Source organism: Carettochelys insculpta, chromosome 14 (assembly GCF_033958435.1).
Source record: "Carettochelys insculpta isolate YL-2023 chromosome 14, ASM3395843v1, whole genome shotgun sequence".
In the NCBI taxonomy this organism is placed as follows: Eukaryota; Metazoa; Chordata; order Testudines; family Carettochelyidae; genus Carettochelys; species Carettochelys insculpta.
In genome coordinates, this window is record NC_134150.1 from 39,545,907 (window position 1) to 39,568,365 (window position 22,459).

Consider the following 22,459-nt stretch of genomic DNA (forward strand, 5'->3'; position numbering starts at 1 on the left):
ACAGCTGCCTATGGGGTGATGCCCATCCACACATGTCTGGGCGCACGTAACGAGATTTATTCTGCATATGAATGGGAAACATTACAGGGAACTGGGGTCCCAACCCCCCAACAAGCGGAGGCCGGCGAGATCCTCAAGGAGCAGCTTGTATTGGCACTGGACTCACCTGCTCTGCTGGGGAGAGCAGGCCAATGCCAGAGGCACGTTAAGCCTCTGGTGCCAGGCGTCACCACAAGCACACCTCCAGCCTGGGCATGGCGGGGCGGGAGGGTGTCTCTGTGTTCAGCTCGGCACTTGCAAAGGCTCTGCATGGACCCCGTGGGCACAGGGGACACAAATCCAACCAAGCCACCTCAAGGGTCACCCAAGCAGGTGGCCCCAGAGCCAGGAGGAGCCAATGTGCCCCAGCGAGGGACGAGGATCTGAACACCAGATGCACAAGGGCCAGACTGCCAATCTGCCGGTCCCCACGCGCCCAGGGCACGGCGCAGTCCAGCGGTGACAGAATGTACCATTCCAACACCACCTCACGGAGCGGCTGCCCTGGCCTGTGGATGGAGGACTTGCCACCAGGAGGCATTGCCTCAGGTGCCCAGGCCAGGCCACCGCGGATGGTCACAGCACAGGCTCCTGCCTTCAGGATCTCAGAGACCCAGGGGGAAGCGGGAGAGAATTCAGCTTTAATTCTTCACAGATCAATTCTCCGTGGCAGCAGACTGGAAGCCCCCCCTTCCCCTGTCGGCAAGCAGCTGGAGAGAAGCTTTATCTGATCCCTGCTACGGCTTTTAGCTGCCTAGCAGCCACTGAAATAAATGCCTGTCAGCCCCCGGGAGACTCCGGGAGAAGAAAGTAGGTTAGCTCCTTCCAATTACCCTTCTGGAGAGGTGACTGTGGCTGCGGTGTGAACTCCCCACAGCAAGGGGCTCCGAGACCCCAGACATTACAGAGCTATTACTGCCCCCCCGCCGGCCCACGGCAAAGCACCTCGAGGTTAATGGAGGGGAGCGGGGTCTCTTCTCTGCTCAGGAAGAAAGCCCACACATGCCTAGGAGCTGGAAGGCTCATGGCCGAGCTGCAGACCAGCACAAGCTGGCTGGGCCGGACTCACGCCAGCTGAGGTGTGGGGCTTTCCATGGGCTGTTAGGTTCTGGAGCTTTCCCCACAAGCAGGCTAAAAGAGGGGTGGAAGGGGGAGGCTCTCAGGTTTGGAAGGAGTGGCCCTTCTCGGTCAGAGCCAGGTGTGTGGCCTGGCCCAGCCTAGCAGCCCCAGGAACACTGGGTACCACGTGCCCTGAACTTGGCTCCAGGGCGGCAGTGCCCAGCAAGGGGCGGAGAAGCAGCCCTGTTCTCTCAGCTCGCCTCTGGCAAGGACCCAGCACAAGAGCGGTCTTAGAGCCCCAAGGGCAGAAGGGGGCTCCAGGAGCCCTCACAGGGAGGAGGGATGGGACAGTAAACAGCAGAGGGGCTCAGGCCTGGGGAACTGCGACCTCCTGTGTCACCGCTCTTTGACTGACCAGAGCTGTATGGGTGGGCGGAGGGCACAGAGACAAACCCACTGCCCTCAAGGCGGTCAAGCCCCCTTGTTCCATCATCTTCTGAGGCCTGACACCCAGTCCCAGATTACGTAGCTCTCCACAGGCTGTGCCTCCCCCCGTCCACATCACTCAGCATACCCAAGGGCTCAGACCTCATCTTCCCAGGCACAGGATCGCCCTGGGGAGGGACTGACTTCCCCTAGGGCCTTTATCACCCCATGGGTATCTGAAATCCCCAGCCACTTCCGGGTGGGGGGGGGGAGCGAAATGCCACTGGTCAATGCAATTTGTCAGGCTGTGGGCTCTCAGTCAAGTTCACGCCCCATGTCAGCAATTCTTGGCCTATCCTCAGTACGGACAAGCTGGTACCGGCACCATGGGCCACCGACCAGAGCACTAATGACATCTGCATCCCTCTCCAGCAGCTACTACCACAGACTCTCGCAGTTTCTATCGGACTAACGCCCGGGAGGGAGGCCGGGATCGCTGCCCTCGTTTCACAGGTGGGGAAACTGATGCAGAAAGGAGGAACGGGACTCGCCTGTGGCCACAGGTTGAGTCAAGAGCTCAGCTCCCACTGTTAACTCAGCACCCCCAGGGAGCCCCAGGCAGCACGTTGCAAGTGGGAGCATCCCTGCTAACGAGACAGCTGAGGCTTCCCCAGAGGACGGAGCTGGGGAACTGAGCCCGCCGACACAACAAACAGTTAAACGGCCTCCTCCCACGCCAGACGTGCAGCTACAGGCTCCATCCCGCCCACCCCGAAACACCTGCTAAGGTCGCACTGCCACAGGGCAGCTGTTCAAACCTGCGCAGGGCAGGAGGAAGGCTCAGCAGAGGGCCCGGGAGCAAGCGGTGGCATGTCGGCCACTTGGCAGCACAACAGAGAGCAGCAGCCCAGAGCAGGTGACAGGCAAGCGAGTTTACTTTATTACAGGAAGCCAGTCTGTAAGCATCTGACTCGGCTGTAACCGAAGTGGGAGGCAGAAACAGGCCTGGATTAACCCCCTCCTGCCTGCACAGTGCACGTTATACGCTGGCTGGCTGGGATTGCGTGGGGCACATGGCACCCCCAGTAAATGGGGGGGGAGCCATCGTAGGCACTCCGGAGAGCCCAGTCCTTTATGGGGAGCGGCTGGATCCTCAGCACCCCGATCACCAGCCCCTCTGTCTCCAGCTGGACACCTCAAGTCTGGCAGAAGCCAGCTGGGCCCCAGCTCCATAGGCAGGAGTGATGCAAAGCCAGCCACGCCAGGGAACCCGGACTGACACAGCCCCATGGGGCTGCTGTGCCGTTCAACTCCATTCGCTCAGCTTGACAACCAGCCAGGCAGATGTTAAATTTTACTAACTCCAGAAATAGGGCACAGGGGGCTTGTAAAGGGGCCCCCACTCGCCAGCAGCCGCCTGCTGGTCTCGGTCGCGCGAGTGGGAGCAAAGGAGATGCCCAGGGCTAGGCCAGCACTGGAGCAACCCGAACACTCTCGGCTCCGCTGCCACAGCCCCTCAAGGGGGCAGCCGGGGCACTGGCCCCATGGGCACGACAGGGGGCTGCCTGAGCCGAGAGCTCCCTGCCTCTGGCATCTCCTGCAATAGCTGCTGGCCTCCAGCCCCGCCACTGTCAGGTGCCCAGACCCTGGTGGGCTGAGATGGAAAGGAGGAGCCCCAGCCTGCTCACTGGGAAAGGGGAGGGTGCTGGGACCCCAGACGCAGGCCTCGGGAGGCTGCTGAAAGGCTGCATCTTGGGTAAGCCTCAGGCTCAAGAGTATGTGATAGGAGAGGCAGAGAAGGTCCTTATTCTCCGCCCCACATAGGGGCCTACTTTATTCTCCCCGCACCCATCACCACCTCTGTTCTGGGCAGCCCTCCCCAACGGATTGCTCCAGCCCCTGCAGCTTCAGCTTCCCGTTTTCCTGTGCAGCTGACCCCCGGGCTCAGCACTGCAGCAGCACCCTGTCCCTTTCTGCCCTGGCTTGGGTGACACAAGGAGCAGCTGGAGAGGAGCGTCAGGAGGCACAGCTCAGCTCCCCATTGGGCTTCGGGTGGGATCCTGCTCACTCCCGACAAGAGGACTCTTCAGCCCATGCTCAAGTATTCAAAGGGCCAGATGTTCAGCAGGAGCAAAGCAACCTCAGCCATTGCACTCAGCGGCGCTGTCCATGCCCACCAGCTGGGAGATCTGGCCCACACGCTGCCCCTCCAACCACAGTGATTGGAACAGGCTAAGTAATACCCATCTCTCTCTGCTTTACCAGTGCAACCCTCCCCTCCCTCTGTCTTTGGCCTGGGCTGACTGCAAACTCAGTGAGGCAGTGTCTGTGTACTGCACAAGAGGCATTCATGGACTCCACTTCTTCATGGAGACAGAGCCGCCGGGAGGAGATCTGCTCTGTCCCTGGACACTGCCCCCGCCCCCACCCCGGCCCCTTCCTCTCCCTGGGGTCAAGCAGAGCTCACTGACAAAATGTAAACATTTCTCCTTGGCAAATCCTCCCTGAGAAAACAGAACCAGCCGGCTCGCCCCCTCCTGCCCCCGCCTGCTCTTCTGACACAGCAACCAGAGAGAGAGATTAATACTTAAATGTTGCCAGCTCCAGAGAAGGGAAATCACATAAAACCCCCAGGCCTGCCGGGAACGCACCTCTAGCCCCCACCCCAACCCAATTCAACAGCTACTTCTGCCAAGGGTTGCAGAACCGCACGCCGGCGTAGCCAGCTCTCGCCACAGGGGGCTGGTCACCCGCTCGCACCCAGCACTGGTGCTCCGGGACAGCATCGGGGAGACGGCACCACAAGCTCCCACTAAGCAGCCGGGCAGAGCTGCTGAGGGCCAGGCAGCGAGCTGGTGAGCTAAGACACGCAGCTGAGGGTGTGCAGAGGGGAAAGAGGTCATCCTGCGTGGGTGGATGCAGGCACAGGGCTCCAGAGCAGGATGCCACAGCTGGGGAACACACAGATTCATGTGTGTGCAGGTCCAGCTCCCCAAGTCCCAGGGAGGGACAGAGCCCACAGACAAGCAGGCAGCACCCTGGTCTCTCCTCTCAGGGAGGAGCAGAAAGAGGGTCTGAATGGAGTCCAGCTTCAGCTGCCATGCAGAGAGCAGCAGGAGATGGTGCGGGCCCCTGCCGGCTGCCTGACAGGGAAGGGAAGGAGCAGACGGAAGAGCCGCTCTGTTCCAGAGAGCAGAGAGTGCGGTTCCGGGCTGGGAGGGCCTGAGGGAAGCTGCCCACAGAGCCCAGACAGGTTTACTGGACCCAGGCCCAGTTTAGCCTCAGTGCATTAAGCAGGAAGGCTGCTGCTCTGGAGCACCTGGCTGGCCTATGCTGCCAGGGAGTCCCCATGACCCAGCAGTGTCACGGGCACGCCACAGGGGTCAGGCACAGAGGCCAGCCGGGCTGGTGCTCCAGGCGCTAGGACAGGACACGAGACAGCCAGGGTGAATTCTCTGCTCCGGAGGTGCGGAGTCGCTTCCGCCCCGTCGTTCAGCGGGGACAAGGCCAGCGCCCGGCCCCCCACAGCTCGTGACACCAACGCGCTCGAGACTGGGACGCTCAGACACCAGGCTGACGAAGAGTCTATCTAGCTCGATGAGCGGGGCTGAACCGGCACTGGCCGTGAGTCAGGCCCAGCAGGAACTGTCCTACTCAAACCAAAATCTCTATCTCCCCCCACACAACTCCTCCCGGCAGCGTCAGGCAGACCAGACTAAACGCACCCATCAGCATGGCCTGGTGCAGCTGGAGAGGGCAATGGTAACCCACACGGCCCCACAGGCTGACTCACGGGCCTGCTAGGGCAATTCCCACACCCTCAACCTTGTTGCTAGGCTGAATCACCAGGCGGGCAGGCAGGCGTCTGTGCCCTGACTTGGCTTGTGGCTGCGGGAAGAGGGTGGCTCTGAGCCAGTGCCCCATGAGGGCCAGGTGTCTCCAGCCAGAGATCAGGCTTGGGGAATTTCAGGGCATAAGAAGAAAGGGAGAGGGATGGAAAGCGTAATGCAGAAGGGCAGGGCAGGCGAGTGGCAGCTGACACTTGCGCCCTATGCACAGCAGGGCAGGGAGAACACACACACAAGAGCACTGGCTGCTGGGCACCCCCGGCCCTTACCCCAGTGAGGCTCAGCCCTGGCCTTCTCTCTCCTTTACCTGCAGGGAGATCTGGCACCTTCTCTGGGTAACTGGCACCACCTGACGGCACGGAAGTCAGCAGCCAGGTAACCAAACGCCGGCAGATGTTCCTCCCGTCTCTGGAGGCCGGCGCTCCAGGACAATCTGCCCCAGCAACAGCCTGATGCTGCCGCACTCAGCCACACACCGCAACAGCAGCAGGCCCCCACAGAGGGCACCTGACAGGCAGGAGCCAGAGACAGGTGCTGCTGCGCTAGGAGCTTTCTAGTGAGGTGTGCAGAATGCTCCCTCGGGTGCCTCCTGCCTCTCCCCCCACCCCCAGAAATACAGATGTGGGACGGCCCACCTGGACTTGGCAGGCTCAGCCCCCCAAGGAGGGGAAAGCTCAGGGGTGTTTCCTTCCCCCCAGCGCCCAGTCACACCCTCAGGGTTGAAGAGCAGAGGGCAGCACCCCAGCATCCCACCCCCTTCACCCCACATCAGGGGCCAAGGCCACTGGGGTTTCACCCACATCAGTGGGTGGGGGGACCTGGACCTCGCACATCTGGACGCTGCTCTGCAATGGGAGCATGGGGAAACAAACCCCACAAATGCACCCTCCCCCGCCCCCGGTGAGCCCCTTGGAGAAACCCAGCCCCATCACCACACCTCCCCCTCCCCCTATATGCCAGGGCAGGAGCCCCCTCCTCCCATCCCCCGTGCTAAGCGGCTGTGTCAGAGCAGTAAAGAGGATTTACAGTTAAACGCAAGGGGCTTTAGAGGCAATAACTTTCCCTCCTCTTGACTTAAATGGATTTTAAACTTCAAAAAGGATAGCGAGGGCCGGCTGCCAAGTGCCAGGAGCGCGGCTCGCTGACTGAGTGTCGGGTCAGACGCAATCTCTGAGGGGTGACCCCGCGGATGGAAGCGCTAAGAACTGCAAAGCAGGAAGGATTGTGGGTAACATGGAAACCCGCTAACGGCGCTGATCCTGCCGGGCATGGGGAAGCTGATCTGGGAACAGGTCTGGCTGGGGCACCGCAGGGTCCAGGTGTTACCTGGATCCAGGGGCCCAGGTGAATGCGGGAAAGGAGCCCCCAAGGCAGGTAGTAAGGGTGTGGGAGTGAGTAGGCAGGGTGCCGAAATGGAACGGCTCCCGACGTGGGCTGGGGGGCTCTATGAGGCTGGGGCAGTAGCATGCTCAGAGCTCCGGAGAACAGGCCGCAGGGAAGAGTCTGCACCGGTCCCTTGGCGTGTGGGGCGAGACCACTCCACCTCCCGTCTTGTGAGGGATCAGTGTGAGCCTCAGCAAATGGCGTCTCTCACCCAGTGCTTCGGCTAGTGGCGACCGGACCGTCTCGCGCTCTTGGGCTCCTGAGGGGGCCGGACAGGCTCAGAGGATCAGTGGAACAGCAGCCCTGAGATCCCTACCACCTCAGCCCACCGTCAACGCGTCACATCAGATACCCGCACAGCAAAGGAGCCACCAGCGGGTCCCCAGGGAAACCCCAGATGCACTTCTTCCCCCTGGCAAGCTCCACTCAGGAGCGCCGGCTCAGGCAGCCGATGGCAGCCAGATAAGAGCTGGCGGGAGCACTGCCCGGCAGAGCATAGGGGACCCTGCCACGCTCTTCTCAGAAATCCCCGAGATAAGGCAGCCGCCGTTATCAGCAACAAAGCAATGGGCATGTTTCCTCTTCGAGCAACAGTGCAGCAGCCCACAAGCGGGACGGGGAGGGGCTGGGGAAGAAACAACGCTCAGCATTGCTCACATCCTCCCCCGTTCCCCCGGCGGCTCACAGGCAGTCCCCGTCAGAAGGGCAAGGGGAGGCAGGGCTCAGGAAGTGCTGCCACAAGGGTGACCCCCGTCCCGGGGCCGGCTGCAGAGCACATGCCCCCCCAGGCGTACTACTCCCAGACGCCCACGCCGATGCTCACAGAGACGCACGTCCTGCGCACCACGAAAGAGCTACACAAACGAGACGACACCCGCGTTCACATGCAAACTTTGCTCCAGCGGTAACCCGCAGCGCCGGCCTCCAGAGACGCTGCTGTACTCCCGCAGCAGGGCAGGGAACCACAGCACCTCTGCTCTTCTCCTTAGGGTCTCCCTCTGTGCTCCTTGTCACCCTGTTCCAGCCCGTTCCCACTCATCCACCCCCTGCAGGCTCCAGGCTCCCCGGCCATCTCTGTAGCGCTGCCGGGCAGGAGCTCCCATTCAAACCTCTCAGAGGAGGCCACCTGCGGCTCAGTAAAAACTTCTGGCCCATTGAACGATTGGCACTCACAGATGCCTCCCCTCCCTTCACTTCCCCCGGTTTCTGGGCTACCATCCAGTTTCCTGGCCAGAAACAGAGAGCAGAGACAGCTCGGCCTCCCACAGCTCCGAGAACAGATCTGGGGTTGTGTTCACGTGTCCCACCAGCGCAGACCACACGGCATAGCGAGGACAGGAGCCGCCGGCTTACAGTCTGTACCGAGACCTACCCTTAGGGCAGCCAGACCGCTGGCTTAGAGCTGCAGAGGGGAGGGAAAGAGAAGCGGGGGGGAAACCCAGAGGCCCGAACAACTAAATCATAGGCCTGAAGTGATGGGGAGGAAGAAAGGAGCAGAGCCCTGACTGCTCACCAAACCCAGCTGTTTAACCTGGGAAAGCAGTCCCTGCCTTCAAGCGAGGACACCCCCGGCCCCTCCCAGCTATTGGGACACCAAAGCAGGGAGGTCTGGCTACATGTGGTGCCACAGACGTGCAAGCTGCCACCTGTGCACGCCTAAGCAGGGCTCTGCCCCCAGCCAGACGCAACCGCGACCTCAGGCACCGACTCCACAGAGAAGCAGCAAGCCCTCGGCCTCTTTGGGAAACGGAGGGAGTAGCGCGGGGCGGGTGCGAGGCTGCGTGAATGAGCGCTAGCGAGCTTTCACAGAACACGCGCCATCTGCAAAGAGGCTTCTCAGCACGGCCCGGAGAAACAGGCCCGGAGCAATGAAGCCACCGACCTCCGGTCGCGCAGCCAGTCTCCTGTTAGCCCACTGGAGCGGGACACAACAGGCTGCGGGGGTAGGAAAACGCTATCTAAGTGCTCAGTGGCGATCTCCTCTGCAGGGGCCGGCCATCAGAGCTGCCATGCTACGGGAAAGGGGCAGCCGGCGTCTGGCTCCCTGGGCTGGCCAGAGAGAGGGGACGTCTGCTCAGGGTTCCTGTGATGCTGCAACGCGAGCCGGTTCTTGTGCCCCACTGAGAAACAGGGGTGCCCAGAGATCACAGTGTTTGGGTGCATGCTCTGAACATTGACCGGGAACACACACGCCTGCACGTTCTCTAGAGTTTCACGTGACTCCCCTGCCCACCTGGGCCGTCTAGTGACTCCTGGCCTCCCGCAATCCCAGGCAGGAACCTGGCTCCCGGGGGTGCAGAGATCTGAGCTGCAGCAGATCCTCCAGGCTCGGAGGCCCCAGAGAGGGACAGAAAGAACTGAGATTAAAAATAGCCCCCACCCACACTCTCTTTCCTCCCCCTGAAACCTGCCGCCCCGGCCAGGGCCCTAGCATGTCAGGAAGCGATAAAATGTTCTGCTTCTCCAGAGCGGCCTGTCACATCCCAGACTCCCTCACACCCCCACCAGAGACAGCAGGAATCCTGGCCTGCTGCCAAAGCCACTGTCTCCACTCTAATTCTCTCTGCCCTGGAGCCAACGCACACTTAGATAGAGCTGCGCTCCCGCGCACATGCCCCAGTCCCCACGACTGCACTCCCCCCACACCCCTCCTTCCGACACAGGCACACGCACCCGCCTCAATACACACGCTCCCCCATAGGCAGGGACCGCCCGTCGGCGGTGGGCCGTGCACCCCCATGCACCAGAGCCTGGGAACATGTGACCCCCCTCCCAGGAGCAGGCCCCTGGAGCACTGGCTGGCGGACGGGGGGAGGGAGGAACGTCTCTTGGCCAACAGACGCCCCACGGTGGGGCAGGGGGCAGACGGCTGACTGCGTGGAAAACCTCACCGACCCCATCCCACAACGTCCCTCCCCACTGTCACCCACAGAGCTGGCCCCACACCCAGCCACTCCCAGCGCCCCAGGTTCACTCCTACACACGCCCGTTGATGCCGAGAGCTGCACACCCTCCCTCCCTCCCTCGCAGGAGGGGCTAATTGGCTTCTCCATCCATCTCCCGTCTCGCCTGTTCACATCCTGTAGGCCACAACCCCCCGGGGCCCAGCCTGCAACTGTTTATGCTCTCACACACCCCGCTCACATGCACACCTCTGAGCCCTGACGGACGGCTTGTCCCCACAGAAGTCCTCTCCCCCCAACAAGCCCTTTCCCACTTCAGCTGCACCCATCCCTGCCCTGGGATTCATTTTGTGTCATACTAAACCAACCCTAGACCCAAACGGCCTTACGATGCAGCACCTGCCAGTACCTGACCTTCCAATCTTCCCCCACTGCTGCTGCTGCCGCCGCCGCCCAGGGCCCAGCCTTGCCTCTGTCCAGCTCCCCTGGGTGCTGCCCTGGAGTCTCAGGGCAGGAAAGGACAGAGGAGGAGGAGGAGAAAGGACAGAGGCCAATGCCAAGGACGCCAAGCATTTCCGGCTGACTCACAGAGGACACTCTCTAATGGGACAGAACAGAAGCCTTGTGCTGCATCGGTCTTCTCACAAACGCATGCCTGGGAGTAAGTGAAAGGGGGTAGGATTCGGGGTGGCACCCCGAGTCATTCAAGCAGGCTGCAGCTGCCCTAGAAGAGTCAGCGCGGTGACTCTCCAGCCCTCCAGCCGAGGGGCAAGGCCCGCTGGAGAACGCCAGGGCGGGTGAGCATGCCACGAGATGAGACATGTAGGAGCCGGACCAGCAGCAGCACTTCCACCCCAGGGCGATGACCTCAGACTGTGCAAACACAGATACACCATGCACCATCCTCCTGGCCCAAACACATCAGGTTTCCTGGGACAGACTGTAGATCATCAGAACAACCCTCTCCACTCCTCATCCAACCAGGGTGTTTACAAACAGTTCACAACTCCCTGTACATGGGTAAACTGAGGCACGGGGCTTCCCCCAAGATCAACACTGTGTATTAACAGGACAGCTGGGGTCGAAACCAGGCAGGCTGATTCACTGGCCCCTGATCTTATCACCAGGCCCCTACTCCTACCCAGATAATATCGAGTACATTTCATCACTAGATCAAAGCACTTTACACAGCACCTCAGAATCACTATCCACGTTGCACAGATGGGGAAAGTGAGGCCCAGGGTGTAAAGCGACTTGCCCAAGGTCACCCTGCAAGCAAGCGGCTGGGCCAGGGACAGACCCCAGGTTTCACATGTCCAAGTGCAGCATCCCCCACTATAAGCCACCAGACGGCCTCCTGTCCCAGAGCCACAAGTGGCATCCAGCACTCCTGACTGGCAGTGCCTCTCCCCACTGCCTGGAGGGCAGAGGCCGTGCAACAGCAAGCACAACGCAGCAGCACCAGGGCTTGATTGGTCAGAGCAGCTGAAAACCAGTCGAAAATGGAGGTGGTGCCCTTCAGAGCAGGTGCTAGCGACCAGAGCCAAACCACAGGCAAAGAGCCATGCGGGCCAGGCGCTCAGGTCCCCGGGAGACTGGCAAAAGGCCCAGACGTAACCACAACGACCCCCTGCCACCCCAAAAACCCAGACCACTGGCAGAGCAACCGCCAGCTGCAGCCCCATGCGACCAGCTCCTGTCATCTTCCCTCCTGCCCCCCGGGGGGGGGCAGAAAAACTGGGGGGGGGGCAAACCCCCAACCCCCAGTGGCCCAAGGGCGGGGGGGAAGGACACAAACCACCTCCCACTCTGCCTAACAAATCTTGCCCGGCTGGGTTGCTCCACCCGCCCTTCCTGACATCAGGTACCTGGGGGGATGCCAGGGCAGGGCAGGGGCGTCTGCAGCAGGGCCCGCGGTGCAGAGCGGTGGGGGAGAGGGGACCTAGCATTACGCACCCCTTGAGTCCAGTGGCCTCCCTCTGGCACCGGGCAGGACCAGCTGCCGGAGGGAAGGCGCCAGAGGCCGCCAGTGGGCGGCTGCCCCCGGGGCAGTGGCTGGGTGTCTGCGGAGCGCTGGCAGCGCTGACGCCCCTTCCCCACCAGAGGGACCCCGGGATCCGGCTCACCCCGCGCCCCCGCTGCGGGGCCGTGCTGTGGCGGGGACCCCCGGGGCTCAGCAGCCCCTAAGCGGCGGTGGGTCTGACCCCCGGGGTGCCCCCAGGGTGCGCCCTTTGCAGCCACGTGCCGGCCCGCTGCCCCCCTGCGGGAGCCCGTCCGCGCGAGCCCGGTCCCCCCGGCCCGGCCGAGCCCGGCATGGGGCCGCCCCGCCCCGCGCAGGCACTCACCGAGCGGCCGCGCCTTCCAGCGGGGGCTGTGCTCGTCCATGGGGCGCGGCGGGGGGCGCGGGGTCCCGGCCCGGGGCGCTCCGGGAGCGGCGGCAGCAGCAGCGCGGGGCGGGCAGGCGGCTTCCCCGCCACTTCCTGCTTCGCTCCGCGCCTGCCCCGGCTCGGCTCGGCTCGGCTCGGCGTGACTCACCGGCCCGCGGCCGCCGCGGGGGAGGGGTCGGGTCATGCCGTGGGGGGAGGGGTCGGACACCGAGGGGGAGGGGTCAGACACGCGGGGTGCGGGGGTCACGCCGAGGGAGGGAGGGGTCAGGTCATGCCGTGGGGGGAGGGGTCAAACACCGGGGGGAGGGTCATCCCGCGAGGGGAGGGGTCGGGTCGGGTCATGTCGTGGGGAGAGGGGTCAGACACCCAGGGGGCAGGTCAGGCCGCGGTGGGGGGGGGGTGTCGGACACAGACACCCGGGGAAGGGGTGACGCCCTGGGGGAGCAGCCGCAAGGGGGGTCATGCTTGGAAGAGAAGTATGTGGTTTTGTCAGCCGAGAAGGGGGCTGTCATGACCCAGGAGAGTCTGGGGGCAGAGGTGGGGGCAGAGGCTCCACAGCACTGGGACAGGTGGGGGGAAGGCCCCCCCTAGAGCAGGGGGGATAAGACAGAGGTGGGGGCAGGCCCTCTGGAGCAGGGGGGATCAGGCAGGGATGGGGGGAAAGCCCCCTGGAGCAGGGGGGATGAGGCAGAGGTCGGGGGGCAGGCCCCTGGAGGAGAGGGGTAAGGCCGAGGTGGGGGCAGGCCCCCTGGAGCAGGGGGGATCAGGCAGGGGTGGGGGGAAAGCCCCCTGGAGCAGGGGGGATGAGGCAGAGGTAGGGGGCAGGCCCCTGGAGCAGGGGGGATGGGGTTGGTACAAGCCCCAGGAAACAGTGGGGGTGGGGGAAAGAAGGGAGGATGGGGGCAGAGATGTGGGGCGTAGGTCCCATGGAGCAGGGGGAGGTGAGGGCAGAAGTGGGGAGCACAGACCCAGGAAGAAGGAAATCACATGCTCCCGGAGACCAGTCATAAGAACATAAGAACATAAGAACATAAGAATGGCCATACTGGGTCAGACCAAAGGTCCATCAAGCCCAGCATCCCATCTGCCGACGGTGGCCAATGCCAGGTGCCCCAAAGAAGGAGAACAGAAGACAATGATCAAGTGATTTATCTCCTGCCATCCATCTCCTGCCCTTGTTCTGAAGGCTAGGGCACCATACTTTATCCCTGGCTAATAGCCATTTATGGACCTAACCTGCAAAAATTTATCAAGCTCTTTTTTAAACCCTAATAGAGTCCTGGCCTTCACAGCCTCCTCGGGCAAGGAGTTCCACAGGTTGACTGTGCGCTGTGTGAAGAAAAATTTCCTTTTATTAGTTTTGAACCTACTACCCATCAATTTCATTTGGTGTCCCCTAGTTCTTGTATTATGGGAAAAGGTAAATAATTTTTCTATATTCACTTTCTCCACACCATTCATGATTTTATATACCTCTATCATATCGCCCCTCAATCGCCTTTTTTCCAAACTGAAAAGTCCCAGTCTCTCTAGCCTCTCCCCATATGGGACCCTTTCCAAGCCCCTAATCATCTTAGTCGCCCTTTTCTGAACCTTTTCTAATGCCAATATATCTTTTTTGAGGTGAGGAGACCACATCTGCACGCAGTACTCGAGATGTGGGCGTACCATAGTTTTATATAGGGGAAGTATGATATCTTTTGTCTTATTATCGATCCCTTTTTTAATAATTCCTAACATCCTATTTGCCTTACTAACTGCCGCTGCACACTGCGTGGATGTCTTCAGAGAACTATCCACTATAACTCCAAGATCCCTTTCCTGATCTGTCGTAGCTAAATTTGACCCCATCATGTAGTACAGTCACAAGCTTGGCAGGGCAGATCTGGCAGGGCAGGAGCCGCCCAGGACAGACTCCAGCCAGGGCAAGGGGCACACCTGCAGCAGAAGCTGGGGTACAGGAGTGGGACAGGATGCATTAGGCCGCCCAGGTCTATCAGCCAGGCTCCCCTCAACCCCTCACAGATCCCTGGCACTTCTCAGCCAGCTGTCAGACCCAACGCACTTCCAAAGATCCCTGCCAGACACACACTCACCCGCCCCAAGGGAGCCCTGCCCAGGGAGATGCCAGGCTGGGCCTTTTAGGCATCATCGTGGGAGGAACCTCCTGCCACTCGCCTAAGCCCACGGCAGGGCTGTTGTGGAGCCGACTCACCAGGAAGCCTGGCAAGCACCAAGAGAGGGGGCACACAGGGGTGCCAGCCTGCCCTGTCACAGGCTGCTTGGCCTACTGCCCCCCCAGGAACTGTGCTGCACATGCCTGGGTTGCCATCAGCCTGGACCCTGCACAGATAAGGGCCTGTGAGTTTGCTGCCCACAGGGAGAAGGTGAGGGGGACAGCGTGGGATATTTCTCAGGGCACTAGGATGCCACCTGCCGGACAAATGGAAGATGACAGCACCTTCCCCGCACTGCAAGGCTCCTGGGACACCCGGGGGGAGCTCGAGTGAGTGGGAGGGGTTGATCCGATGGAGCACATCCAAAGGAAGCCGGAGGATGCCTGGGTTTATGGCCACCTGCCTCCGGGCTCTTGCTCTGAACCCAGCAGTAATCAAACACCTAGCAGGCTGCCTTTTGCACTCACAGCCGGATGCCTCCCAAACACCCACTGAGCAATAACCAAACCACCTGGGGACCCTAGTAGGTCTCAGCCCAGTTCTTAAAGGGACAAGGGTGTGGCCAGGGCTGATGAGAAGGGAAAAGGGAGGACAAAGATACCAGGGCCCTGAGCTCAAGAGAGTAACCCCAGATCTTCAGTAATTGCTGTATAAAGTGAAATGGGAGGGGGGGTGGCCCCTGAGAAATGATGTTCCAGGCCCCCCACTTTCTTTTGCCAAGCCTAGGTTCTGATCACTAACCCAGCCACCACAGGCACCCCTGCTCTGGCCCCCTTGCCAGGCAGTCTCAGCTGGCCAAACCCTCCACTCCCTCAGCCCTAGCGCTTCAGGGCCTGTTGCTTCCCAAAGGTTTCCCTGGCCAGCCAGTTCCAATCTCAGTGCTTCCTGCTACACAGATGCAGGGAAGAGGGGTGGGGTGGGGGCACAGCAGACTTGCCAAGACAGTGGTTGCAAAAACAACAGTGCCCAGACGTTCCAGGAGCCCAGCAATGGGTGCCTGAGAAACAAGCCTTGCTAGATATTCTCCTTCAAACCCTGCCCCCTCGCCCACACCCAATATCCCCATTCAGCGCTCACTCCCGAAACCCCTTCGCCCCCTCAGCTTCCACTGACTTCTTCCTCTACTGCCCTTGGTGATCACTAGCTCGGCTGCTGAGCGTCCCATGGACTCCTTAGGTGGGCCATGCCAGCACCCTTCTCCCCACCACCTCCTTTTCTTTTCTATTTTAAAGTTTTATTGCCTCTCTTTAAAGAATAGAGAGGAACAAATGCTCTTATCAGCCATTCTCACAAGGTATAAAGAGATGCTTTTATCTCATGCGAGCCGATGCCTGTTAATTTTTTAATTTTCCTAGTGAATGCATTTGTGGCTTCATCAGCAGATATTATATATGCGCGCGTACAAGGAGTCACGGAGTACATGTTCACCCCATTATAGGCAGAGCTGACAGTGACACCCACAGCTAGGGTGGCTCACCTCTTCCCACCATAAGACCTTCTTTCCAGTGGCTTAGAACTTGATCAGGCTTTAACCATGGGCTGCTGCGGACAATTTGAAAAACCAGAAATGTTTCAGCTAAAACAGTTCACCTGTTTCGGAGAATGACATAGGGGAAAAAATACACAGAAAATTCTTCACAGCTGTTTCATGGAGAAGCTCTAATTCTCCAGTGCTGAGGAGCAGGGAACTGAAATCTGTCCTTTACCCAGGGAAATTCACCCACATTTTGCTGAATTATGACCTTGTCCAAATTACCATTGCACATGTTCTGTTAGAGTCTGACAGCTAAATTCTCCAAAAACCTGCTCAGCACTGAGCATGCTCTGTCCTTGGGCAACAGAAGCTGAGTAGCCCTTCCCCTGCAATTGAGACTTCGCCCTTTTGGGGTCGAGGTGGTACCAGGCAGGTGAACTGAGAGTAGGAGACTGCACCTTCTGCTGGCACCCACGCAGCACGGAGAGAAAAGGAGGGAATAGCTTCACTCACATGCAGATAGGTGAAGACAAGAGCAAAATGGGATGAGGTTGGGGAGGAGCTGGGCAAGAAACAGAGTAGGAAGGGACAGGACCAGAACGGTCTGTAACCACTAAAACGCACTCCCCTTCAGAACCTAGATTGTAATTCAGGGCCCTTGGTCTCAACACTCCTCTGCTGCCGACAAATAGCTGGGAGTCCCACTGGCAAAATGCATCTCTTCCCCGTCCCACGACCGGCTGACCCAGAGGATAACAATCTACTTCTGCTACTAGCTCAAGGAGTAGAGGTCTACTCCAGGGGTGGCCAACCTGCGGCTCTTTGAGCCATTAAATGTGGCTCCTCCTCAGAGCTGAATGCCACAAGCACCATCCGCTGCTCTGCACACATGCCCCAGCGTCTGGTGGGAGAAGCGTGCGGCGGTGGGTCTGGGGTGGTGACAGTGGCTCTGGTGAGTTGATGGCATTGAGTTAGAGTGGGGGGCTGGGAGTCCTGGCTCTGGGGGGCGGGGTGAGGTTGGGTTATAGTGGGGAGATGGGGTGCCTGGTTCTGGAGGAGGGGGGTGCCTGGCTCTAGGGGAGGACACTGAACCACATATATATTTTATCTATCTATAGATAGACAAGTAGATAAAAATAAATATATACTACGTGGCTCTTTGCAGTCTGTCTGGGGCTCTTTGTCCCTAACTGGTTGGCCACCCCGGTCTATAAATCTATAAGTGCTGTAAATCTGAAGGTCCCAACCCTGCTGATGACCCAAGTTCCAGACACAAATACTCCTGATTTTTCAGAGGGTTTTAAGACAGGAAATCACGACTAAACACTCCATTCAAAGAAGGTTACTGTTGCAAAGTCACACACCCAGGCTGCCAGAATGAAGGGTGCATTATGCATTATGATTACAGGCAGTGCTCCTTGAAAGCTGAGCGCTTGGGCGGCAGCCCAGGAGAGATTCAGGTGCCGCCCAGCTGATTAGCAGAGCGCCCACAGTGGGCAGCGTGTGTTTCTACTGGTGGTGCACATCCACACATGCCTGGGTGCACATAACAAAATATGTTCTGCCCTTGGATGCAAATAATTAGAGGGAACATTGATTAGAGATTTCAAATCCATGACCCCATGTTTTTTTCCACAGGACCCTGGCCTCATTCAGTGCATTGGCTCGACCTGCTCGATGGAGGAACTAAGGCTGTAGAGTGAAGGAGCTGAGATATTACAGGAAGAGAAAGGAAAGCCTCGTACAGGTTGAACCCCTGAAAACAGGCATTCTTTGGTCCCTCCTGCCCCAGCTCTCTGGTCCAGGAGCATCCTACCAGACAAGGGATGTTTCTGAACCAGAGGGCCAGGGCAGGAAGGCAAGTAAAGCTTGCCTCCCATCAGCCCTACAGGGGCCAGCGGGGCCAGCGCCAGAGGCGGCACCCCCTGGCAGCCCTGTGGAGCCAGGGCCAGAGAGCTGGCTGCCCCCGCATGGAGCCATGGCCGGGGAGCAGGTGACCCCCAGCTGCCCATTGTAGAGCTGGGGAGCCAGCATCCCCCAGCAGCTGCTCCCAGAGCTGGGGTTGGGGAACTAGCATCCCCTATTTGCCCCCCACAAACCAGGCTGGAGAGGAGACCTCACCGCTGCAGTGAGATCCAGCAGGCCAGCAGGGGTGGCCAAGGATGGGGTTGCATTCAGCACTCCAGTCCAGCAACATCCCTTGCTCCAGACCACTGAGGTTCCCAGGGTGACAGACCAGAGAGGTGGAACCTGTAGTGGAGTATGCTGACTGCAGCCCCGGAGAACGCAGTCCTATCTCTGCCTCTGCTACAGAGTTCCCATGCGACTCTGGGCAAGTCAGTGCAACTTAAGTGCCACAGAAAAGTCAGTGAGGGAATTAATACCATTGTATTTCATTTACTGCAGGGCTCAGCTTCTGGGCAGGAAATCAGGCCTGGGACATTTGCTGAACAAGGAGGATGAAATGGAATAATAGCCGCTCACTTCATCCTGGGCACTGTATGAGGCAGCCGTCCTGTGCGATCATGTAATTAAAGCCTGGCAGAAAGTAAAGTCCCTCCTAAATACCCAGGAGGAGTTATGCTGAGCTGTTTCCAGACTGAGTCGCATCAGGGTGGGGCAGAAAGCGGCAGGATGCAAGCAGCCGGCATCAGCGGTGACCGGCCCAGGGGTCGGTGCAGCACATGTCTGTGTCTCTGCAAAGCCCGCCTGCTTGCAGGGACTGGAGGTCTTGGCGTGAGTGGCGGTGTTCCCTGTAAGCGGTGCGGTCACTCAGGAGAAATTTACGTGCTACCCAGCTGATGACAGAGGCACTCACTGCTAGGTTTGGTGTTTCTATTGGTGGTGCACGTTCGCACGTGCCTCAGTGCACATAAATAGTATTCCGCGCACGGATGGGAAAAACAGAGAGCTGGTGAGTAGCACCTCCCGGCACTCCGGGTGGAGGGGGCAGCCCCAGGATTCCAAATGCCCCACTGCAGGTTCCCAGAGCACAGTAGAGAAGCAACAGGCCTCTGCTTTAAGGAATGCGAGTGGGGATTCTCCCTGAGGCTGCTGACGACAAGCAGAGCCTGTGGTTCTCTTTGGGTCCTCCCTGGGTCCTGTCCTGGACTCAGCAGGTGTGTACAGAACCGCTATCCGCACTGCAAAGCCTCCTGCCATGCTAACAGCGGGGGGCTCACAGGCTTGGCTCTGTCTTGTGCCCAGTACCCGCTTCCCCCAAAGCAGGGAGCACCTCTGCCTTTCAGCATCTCAGAGGCCAGGTCAGGATTTCCTGGGGGTGGGGCTCTCCTGGAAAGCAGCCAGCACCTTTGCAGCCATCCAGCAGCATCTCTGACCACGGCAAGCCCCTCGCCGCTCAGGAGGCCTGGTGAGTCACACCCACTGCTGGTAGAGTGAAGCCTGGAAGCACAGCCCAGCATCAAAGCCCTCCCCACCCTGTGCCAGCCCCGCCTGCTGGGCAGCCCACTGGCACTGAAAGCCTGGATCCACTCTGTGCTACCCCTCAGCGCGACAATCAGTCATGGCATCTCGAGCTGCCAATCATCCTCACAGCTCGGCTGTTCCAGCTAGGACGGCTGCCCGGGAAGCTGCAGGCACAGCGCCCTGCAGAATCTGCGTGCCAAGCAGGCACACACAAGAGTCGGCGCACGCACACACACACACACACACACAGACGTTCGCAGGGCTGCAGGGCACAGCCGCTAACCGGCCTGCGAGATGGAGGCCTCGCATGGACAGGGCTTGACAGTAGCTGAGACAGAGCTGGAGGCCACAGGCTTGAAGCCAGGCGGCTCAGCAATCCTGCGTCACTGCCAGCAGATGGCACAAATTTGGATACAGAGGCCTTGATGGCTCTCTCTCACTCTTCACCTTGCAAGGCAAGTGCTGGTCCCCACCCGTCAGCATGTGGGGCAGGGACTCCCGTGTGCTGGGATCCAGAGCGGGAACACGGGTGCCCTGGGACGTGGCCCGCAGACGAAATGTGGCAGGCACCTAATGAGCCATTAGTCAATGTCACCCTTGCCCAGCAGCATAATAAATGCAGGTCTGGCTCTGCCACCTGAATCTGTGCTAGCTGTGCGTGAAAGGATAATGCAGCTCCCTTGGGTGGGGCCTGTTGGTGCTTTCCCTCCACGCTGGCCGGCTCTGCTGAGCTAGCAACCGGGGCAGTAAGCGTTCCCTGGGGTGCTGCTCCAGCCCCAGCGCGAGTGGGTCGTGGCAGCAGGCCCCACAGAGGACATGTAGCCTAGGCTCGATTCGAGGGGAGGGGCTGGCTCAGGGACCATCCAGCCTGGCCCAGGCTTAGCCAACCCCCCAGTAACAGCACCCCATCGTGCAGAATAATGGCCTTCCTCAGGCAGTGTGGGCCAGGGAGCTCTGGCCCATAGGTAGACCCTGTGCTCTGCTGCAGCCCTTTCCGCTCAGATCTCACAGTGACCCTGCAGGGCTAGGCCTGTCAGGGATTTGCCCAAGGCTGCTGGCCGGCCAGGGCAAGAGCTGAGAACAGGACCCAGATCCACCCTGCCCTCAAGCTCCATCCCTCTCCCAAAGGCTGCTCCAGCTGTCGGCATGGCAACGGGTCCACACAGGGCTCCCGGCCTGGTGCACTCCACTGCCTGCTGCACCTGCAGCTCCCCTGCCCGCCAGCGCGTCTCTCTCTCTTCTCCTCCTCTGCCGAGAGCTGGCGCAGGCGGCGGCCACCACATCAAAGCAGCCGGTGCCCCGCGAGTGCCACCGGGAACACAGCTTGCAAACAAGCCCGGCCTGGGCAGGTGAGTGACACCTCCCCGAGGAATGCGGCTGCTCCTGCCTGACGAGGCTCCAAACTCTGGGAGAGGGAGCCCAGCCCAGCCCCAGATCCATGGCAGCAGAGGTGTGGGTGGCATTGCCATGGGCCTCTCCCTGGTACCCGGCAGGGAGAGCCAGGGCCTGGCCCCAGGAGTAAGAACCTTATACATCCAGGTGCCACCAAGCGTCCAGCCCTGGCTCACTGCATCCCCAGGAACAGGCAATGCAGGGGGCCACAGGTGCCAGGCAGCCTGCGCACGGGGCTTTCACGTCGGTTCCCAGCGCACGTGGGGCCGCCTTTCCCCAGCCCTGGGGGCGCTGTGTGAGCAGAGGGGCAGCGGGTGGAACAGACTGAGGAGATGCAGGCCGGGGCCAGGTGCATGAATAGGGGAGCCAGGGTTTGGCAGACGGTCCTCAGTCACCCCTGTCCCCTACCGCCTGCCCAGAGCAATATGCTCCCCCATATGCAATCCCCTCCCTCAGCCCACAGACACACAAAGGGAAACCTGCTCAGCCAGAGCATCCAGCAGGCTCTGGCGCAGGCCAGGGGCTGCTCTATCGGCAATGACAGGACGGCCGCATTTCCAGCTGCCCTGTACCTCGACTCACACTGCAGCTTCCTGGGGCTTGCCCAGAGATGTGGAGGGCAAGGCACCAACACCGCACCCACCAAGGTGCTGCACTGGGTCTGGGAGGGGAATCCAGCCAGCTCGCCCAGCACACAGCAAGGGCCAGTCCCAGGGTCCTCGCACAGGCAAAGCTTCCTCCCAGAGCCGCTGGGAGTTCTGCCTGGCAAGGACAGCAGGCTCCAGCCCCAAGGTGGGGGGCGGAAGCTGCACCCTCCACAAGAGGAGCTGGGCCAGGCTGAAGAGGCCAATCCCGAGTGGCCTTCGCTCGAGGGAGGGAAGGACCAACGCGCTGCCGTCACTTCCTGGACCACCCGGGTGTCCCTGGGGCAAAGCCCCTGGCCCTCCTGCACACACTACAGCTCATGGCCCAAGCCTCACTGTAGGCACTCAGAGCACCACAGAGATGATGGATCACAGGTGTGCAGGCCCAGAGCTCTCCCCTCCCCGCCCCTCCCCTCTTGCAGGCGGCCCCCCAGGCCCGGACAAGAAATCTAACACCTACTTGTAGCTCCCTGGTCTGCACCTTCCACATCCACGCCCGGCCGCTGGCCGCGGTCAGAGCCAATCTCCTGGGCAGTGCCGATCCTTGCACCAAGGCTCTCTCCCGGGCCTGCCAGTCGCTGTCTGGGCTCGCCAACAGCCGGCTTCACAGCAGCTGTCTCCAGAGAAGAGGGTGACCCCTGGAACAAAAGCAGAACAAGGACTCAAAACCTCTCCCGGCCCGGATATTCAGTAGCTGACAACCAGCATCAGTTTCAGCACTAAGCAGCAGCCCTCCTGCCCCCTGCCACTCCCCCATTCTCACTCCTAGCCTGGAGAAAGCAGGGTCCTCTGGCAGGCATGTGGCCCATGAGCACTGGGGGTATGGAGGGATACAGGATGCTTTCTCCTTCCAGGCAGATTGCATGTGGCTGGGTAGAGGAGCTGTGTGCAGCTCACCAGCCAGCCAGCTCCATGTCTCACGGGGCTTACAGCTGGGTCTGAGTGCCCAGATGAGACAAGAAAGGCTTTGGAGCGGTAGAGGAGGGAGGACAGTTATCAAAGCACCATCCCTCTCCTTGCCAGTGGCTGCTGGCTGATTATGCTGCGGCTGATTACTCAATGGGCCAGTGTACAACTTCCCTCCCCTCGGCTGTGAGCATGCGATCACGGTACACGAGGCTCTTGCTGAAGGGATGCAGGGAGGGTACGTGTCCTAGATTCAAAGGATGATTCTGAAGCTAGCAAGGATTATCCAGTCTGAGCTCCCACCCCACACAGGCCAGAGAGCCTCACTCAGACATTTCTGCATTGGGCCCAGTAACCTGGGCACCATATAGAGCATCTGTTTTAGAAAGATGTAC

The 22,459-nt window shown here is 60.3% G+C and overlaps 1 protein-coding gene across 2 annotated transcripts in view; it reads right to left on the reverse strand.

The window, feature by feature from the left end:
• The window catches only part of GSE1 (Gse1 coiled-coil protein), a 321,434-nt gene that overhangs the window by 178,459 nt on the left and 120,516 nt on the right, over positions 1–22,459 (reverse strand). For both annotated transcript variants that reach the window (XM_075008313.1, XM_075008312.1), the window contains exon 2: positions 21,619–21,796. In XM_075008313.1, the coding sequence (XP_074864414.1) occupies positions 21,619–21,796 (178 nt within the window). The remainder of the gene's footprint in view (positions 1–21,618; positions 21,797–22,459) is intronic.